The sequence below is a fragment of the Anopheles darlingi genome, chromosome 2 (assembly GCF_943734745.1).
Source record: "Anopheles darlingi chromosome 2, idAnoDarlMG_H_01, whole genome shotgun sequence".
Taxonomy (NCBI): domain Eukaryota; kingdom Metazoa; phylum Arthropoda; class Insecta; order Diptera; family Culicidae; genus Anopheles; species Anopheles darlingi.
In genome coordinates, this window is record NC_064874.1 from 83,757,653 (window position 1) to 83,763,652 (window position 6,000).

At 51.8% G+C, this 6,000-nt stretch overlaps 1 protein-coding gene across 2 annotated transcripts; it reads right to left on the reverse strand.

Annotated features, from left to right (window-relative positions):
* Window positions 1–2,361: 2,361 nt before the first annotated feature.
* On the reverse strand, window positions 2,362–5,752 carry LOC125951760 (hepatocyte growth factor-regulated tyrosine kinase substrate). Of its 2 annotated transcripts, XM_049680780.1 has the most exons (4): window positions 5,551–5,752; window positions 5,376–5,460; window positions 5,021–5,285; window positions 2,362–4,412 (listed from the first exon to the last, which is right to left on the reverse strand). In XM_049680780.1, exons 1-4 carry the CDS (start codon window positions 5,582–5,584, stop codon window positions 2,520–2,522), a joined length of 2,277 nt encoding a protein of 758 aa, XP_049536737.1. In that variant the 5' UTR covers window positions 5,585–5,752; the 3' UTR covers window positions 2,362–2,519. The 2 variants fall into 2 exon arrangements, with proteins under 2 accessions (XP_049536737.1, XP_049536739.1); XM_049680782.1 differs by lacking the exons at window positions 5,021–5,285; window positions 5,376–5,460; window positions 5,551–5,752 and adding an exon at window positions 4,786–4,940.
* Window positions 5,753–6,000: the final 248 nt, after the last annotated feature.

Genomic DNA, 6,000 nt, shown 5'->3' on the forward strand with positions numbered 1-6,000 from the left:
GATATCGGATAGCCACAGCTTGTCATATCAACTAATGGCCAGTGTAAATGAGGCCACGAGCAATCGAGTATCGGAACGAGTTCCATTTTGACGACGACGACGACGGCGACGAAAACGCTCGTTCCACATTTTTCGTGCCTTCGCTCCTTGATGTCCCACCACAGATTCTTGCGAGCCAAGATTGCCAACTTTGCACGGGGTCATTCGTTTCAATTAGGAAGTGTACGCTACCAGATACATAGAGGGAGGCAGGGATCCGATGTGGGCCCGTATGCTCCCCGCCATGATTGCAAAACGTTTGGTGTTTCGAGTTCGAGAACTGTCCACGAAGACTGGGCTACCATCGATCGATTGGACGGAGGAGGGGATTGCGCCTAGCGCAGGAGTCGTCTTGGAAAACGGCCCAAAACTACTTTCCATTTTCATCCTCCAGCTGGCAGTAGCTCCCGATGTGGTGTGGTGTTCTCTCGGCTTACTCAATTCCAAGCACTCGACGCAGGGACTTCGCATGCCGCATGCGGTACCTCACCGCGATCACCCCAGTCCAACGTGATCCGTGCGTCCCGAGAACCACGCAAAAGGAGTGGAGTGCCACCAAGATCGGAGATCGCACCGAAACCGCCGCCACCGATCGAGCGAGTGCCATTGATTAGCAGCAAACCCTGCTGGAAACCCTTTTTGCAAGATCTATGCGCACATACACATGGTGCGCATAGGTACCATGTGTCATGCTGCGTACCTGGTTTACAGCAGCCGGAGTACACCTTCCACCGATAGTGAACAGGAAAAACCGCATTCGAGCTTCGTAGCAGTAGCAGCAGTGGAGAGTAAAGACTACTACGATGTGGTGACGGTGAGGTTGCTATGCGGTTAAAGCAAACCATCATCCCTCGTGTCTCGCTGGCATGCCGCACTCACAGGTGGTGCTACCGGACCCAAAGTGGTGGAGTGACCTGGGGATGGTGTAGAGGTGGCGCAGCCTTAAAAATTGTCAAACACGTCGGCTGCCTACTGGTCTGGTGCTAAACCTCACACGACGAGCAACTACCAGCCCGCACTGGTGCTGTTTACCCAGAAGCACTACCACTACTAGGTGGATAGTAGGGTGCAGAGCATTGACTTGACTCTCCTGAGCCCGATGTGGCCAGTTATTGCCTAATTTCGTGGTTCCGCGTGCTTATTCGTTTCGTGTACCAGCGGCACGTGTATTTCCAAACCATTTCGAACGGTATTTGATTTATTGGCCACGGAGGTAAGGTGCGGCACGAGTGCAGCGCGAGTGCGGCGGTTAAATTCTTGACGGTTACAGCTTTAACCTTATCGAAGTAAGCCATGCAGTGGGGGAAGCTTGGAAAAAGGGTTTTACGTACGGCGTACTTCGATGAGCACTTTGCGTATAGCGGAAGAAGATGCTACCTTGGCATTTCGTATTGAAGATCGTGCTGTTTGCACGATCACCGGTGGTGGTTAGTAAGTAATCGTCCAATAAATCAATCTTATTTCTCCCACAGGATTAGAGTTACAAAAGAAAGCACTTAGGGATCTTCCCTGTGTTAGACGTTCTCTTAATTGAAATGAAATGTCGGGCGGCATTTAGCTTCAGCACATGGTCATGTACATTGTCCACGACGTACCGATGTGAAGATAGGTATGAGGTATACTCAATGTCATAAAGTACCAATTCAATCAACCGCGAGCCCCTGCAAAATAAATCATAAATGGCTACAACTCCATGTGCGCGGGCACATCGATTAGCATCTCCTGTTCCGTGTGCTCACAGACGGAGTAGACGCAAATCCGTACGAGGTACGTGAAGTTTTGTTCGATTCTTCCGTACAGGTTCATGCAGTAATGCTTCCCGTTTCCATCGCAAAAATTCACACCCGCTGTCAACGGCCGAGCAGGCGAATCTCAAGGACCAACATCTGGTCTCAAGGACCAGACTCCTATCTGGAGACGTGAAAAGGGAATGGACATGGCCCCTCAGTCCACTTGTTTGCGAAGAGCGTCTGGTTCGATGAAACGTGCTTCCAACCATGCCAGGCGTTTGCAGCGGGCGTGAAAGTTATGGACTTCGTGACTCGCATCGTTCATAAATCCTTTATCTCCGTTGCTCTTGCCGGTTCAGAGTCTGTCTGCAAGACAAAGCGCCGAACCGACCGACTCCAGGGCGAGATAAGCACAAACACGACGAAACGTTGAAAACAAACAAAAAAAAATGATGCGAGTAGAGTGATCGCGATTCCTATCGGAAGAACGGAAGAATGATTCACAGGTGAGGGGGGGGGGGGGCGTGAAACAATAGAACAATCGTTACAATCTGAAGCGTTCGTTGCTGTCGCAAGTGATTTAACGGTTATCTTGAAGACACATTTCAGGGAGTAGAATATCGTTTATTAGGGAATACGCATAGCGACACAGCTAGGGGGATACATGCGTTAATTAACCAACAGAGTACATTTGCAAATAATAAAAAGGCCAAGCCAAATATAGGTACAGTCAAGATGCCTTTTGTTCGCCTAATCGAAGCTTATTAGCTCAGCTGTGGCCGGCTCCGGTGCAGTTGCCGTTGGTTGCGGTTGGGATGGTACCGGTGTTGGTTCAGGTGCGATAGCAGTAGGCGGCGGTTGCTGCGTCGGTACTGCAACTGCAGCAGCAGGCTGCGGATGCTGTTGCTGCGGATGCTGGGGTATCTGCTGTGGCATTGGAGGCTGCGGTTGTTGACCCGCCGGTTGCTGAAGTTGCTCGGGACCAGGCATTGCAACCGGCGGACCGCTCATCATCGCTGGCGGTGCCTGCTGTGGAGGTTGTTGCGGTGGTCCCATCATTGGAGGAGCACCAGGCATGGCCATTGCTCCCGGTGGTGGTACCTGTCCATGCATTACATTCATTCCCGGTGGTATAATACCGGGACCACCCTGCATGGGTGCTCCCTCAGCTCCCGGCGCAGTAGCTCCAGGCATTGCGTACTGACCGGCGTGCTGTGGTGAGAATAATTGCTGCGGAGGCTGCTGTTGCTGTTGTTGCTGTTGCTGTTGTTGTGGTGGCTGCTGGGGCTGTTGCTGCGGATGATAGTGAGGAAGCGTACCGTTGGCTGGTGGCATCGGAGCATAGCCATAACCAGGTCCCGGGTACGGTCCCGGCATGCCAACGTGTACTGGTGAGCCCTGCGGTCCCTGCTGTCCAGGGCCCGGTGCTGGCATGAACGGGAAAGCCGTTCCCATCCGGTACTGGGCCTTTTGTTGCTCCTGGCGCATCTGCATCTCCCGTTCCTGCTCCTGTATACGTTGTAACGCTACTTGCCGCTGGTACTGCAGATACTCTTGCTTCTTCTTGCGCATTATCTCCAGCTTCTGGGCCATCTGCAGCTGCCGTTGGCGCTCCTGCTCCTCGGCGATACGCTGCAGCTTCTCTTGATGCTCCTGCCGCAGAACATCCAGTGCCGCCCGGGAGTCTTTGATCTGGGTCAGCTTATCCTGCAGCTGCTCGTACCACATCCGCTTATCGTCCATATCCTTGATGAACGTAAGTAGCCGGGCGTGCAGCGAAGTGAGATTCATGAACAGCGTCTGAACGGCACTATCGCACGAGATGCTACGACCACGGCTCGAGTTTGATTTCATCCGATTGACAAAGATCTCGACCTGCGTTTTCATCGAGTTGGAAAAATCATCAATTTCCACGTCCTCTGGGGCACCCTTCAGCAGCAAACTCGGTTGCAACGAGGGCATTGGGCTTGGCATGGGACTGGGAGCGGACGGTGAGGCTGGCGATTCCATCATCTGCCTTTGCTCCCAGTAATTGCGGTTCAGATAGCGAGCCAACTCCGGATCGGTCGGTGGTTCCTCGACTGGCGATGGGCTCCGTTTGATCGGGGCCGCAACCGTAGCGGCCAGCTGCGGTTCCGGCGACGGTGATTTGTGGAACGTGGGAGCACGACGCGTTTGTGCTTGCGCTTGTTTCGTTTCCGCCTCCGATTGGCTGAGAGCGAGCGCCAACTGTAGCTCTTCCTCTTCGCGTAGCTCTTCGTCTGTCTTACGCGCTGGCCCTTGCGCTTGCTGGGCCAAAGAACTCGTCAGATATTCGGCCGGCAGATCCTCCTCTTCGGTCGACTTCTTCGTCAGTGTGGCCGTCGGACGCTGCAACTGCGCGAAACAGCCGTCACATACGCGCACTTCCTTCTCGATCCCGAACTTGGGGAGGGTGCTCGTCTTCGAGGAGCACAGCGCACAGAAGACCTGCCCACAGTTACGACAGTGGTGCTTGCGCACGGTAAACGTAAACTGCGAGCGGCAACGGTGGCACACCTCTCCATCCACCCAGTCCGGCGCAATGTCGGACGAGAACATAGCATCGGCCTCCTTCAGTTCCGGGAACTTGTGGCCCTCGGTTTTTAGAATATTCATCGTATCCTACGGCGCGGAAGAGGAAAGAAATGTTATTAGCTATAGACCAAGGACAGTCGATTGATTTATGGTATTGCTAATGATTCCTGATGACATAAACTAACGTAATACGATCCGATTTAATTCTCGATCGGAGGATCATAAAATCAGAAATTCACATTATTCTAAGGCGCTATTGCTCGACTCCAGTTGTCTGCACTTTACAGTCATCTCTTTCTTTGTCATAAGATGAGCCAACACATCTACAAAGAATACTGGTATGATGATTTTTTATCTGCTTTTGTCAATAAAATACGATGAAATGGACAGGATTAGCTCATTTTAGGTGCCAGATTGACGGTGCTACGTAAAATAAAAATCACTTTTAGCCATCACGCACCCCCATTTCGAACTTATCAGTGATGAGTCACGCTCCTGTGTCCGAGGCACTAATTCAATTACACACCACCAACACACTGGCTGCGCGAGCCACGACAAACGGGGAACCGGGAACGATCTGCTCTAGCTGGGTGACAGTAAACAAATGCTGAATGTAAATGCGCACCACGTACACTCCTCGTTGACCGCACCAATTCACCACCACCCTCCACCGCTCTATCCCGCCCATTACTTACCCTTATTGAGCGGTACTTGATGGTGGAACGGAACGCGAAAGCCCACGTCTGGATCAACTCGAGCATTTTCGCTCGCACCTCCTCGTGCTTCGTGCTGTTCACGAGATTCTGGAACATCTCACAGTTGGCCTTGTTGGCGATCTCGTCGTGCACCGGAGAACCACAGTTCTTCACCATACTCTCCAGCACCAGCAGAGCGTACAGGGCCGTGATCGGGTTCGGTGAGGACATCTTTTTCTTCAGTGCCTGCACCGCATACTTTGCGCTGGAAAGAGGAACGGGTATCAGGTGAAACGTCCTTGACGAGATGCTCCAGGAGCAGCTTGCTGAGGTTGGTTGGCGAGACGATACTTACTTCACGTCGCCCTGCCGGATCGTATCACAAATGACCAGTATCGCCTGCCAGTCGGGCTCCAGGTTAAGATTGCTGGTAGCATTTTCTGTGTTTCCGGAAACCAAAGCAAAGAAACCCCAAACCTTACTTCCCGTTTCGTCAGGCTCATCCCGAGGGTCTCCCTTTCCGGACTTACCTAGACTTTTGTCGAAAATGGAAGTGCGGAACATTTTGACTCCACTCTTTTTACGCAACACGAAGCAATCACACACAGGACGTTGTGGGAAGTAGGGGCCGAAATTAAACGATAATCGGAAGTGACTCAAAACACGGATGATTTTGCTTTCTTTTTGGAAAAAGTTGTCTTGAATGAGGTGGACTGCGGGAACGAGGAGGGCTGCAAGAATTCCACCCAGCGCAACGCAGCAAGAAAATAAATGTATGCTTTCTATGAATCAAGCAACAGTTTGTTTACAAACATCGCACTGGGAGTTTTGACGTGAAGTCGTTGCATAACTTGTCTGAAAATCTGGAAATGAATCGGAAAATTGGAATTTAGGGCGTCTGGAAAAGGCCATTTATTCCATCCTAATCAGCAAATAGCCCAAAAGAATGTAATGAAATGCCTGCTTGGCTGCCACACATG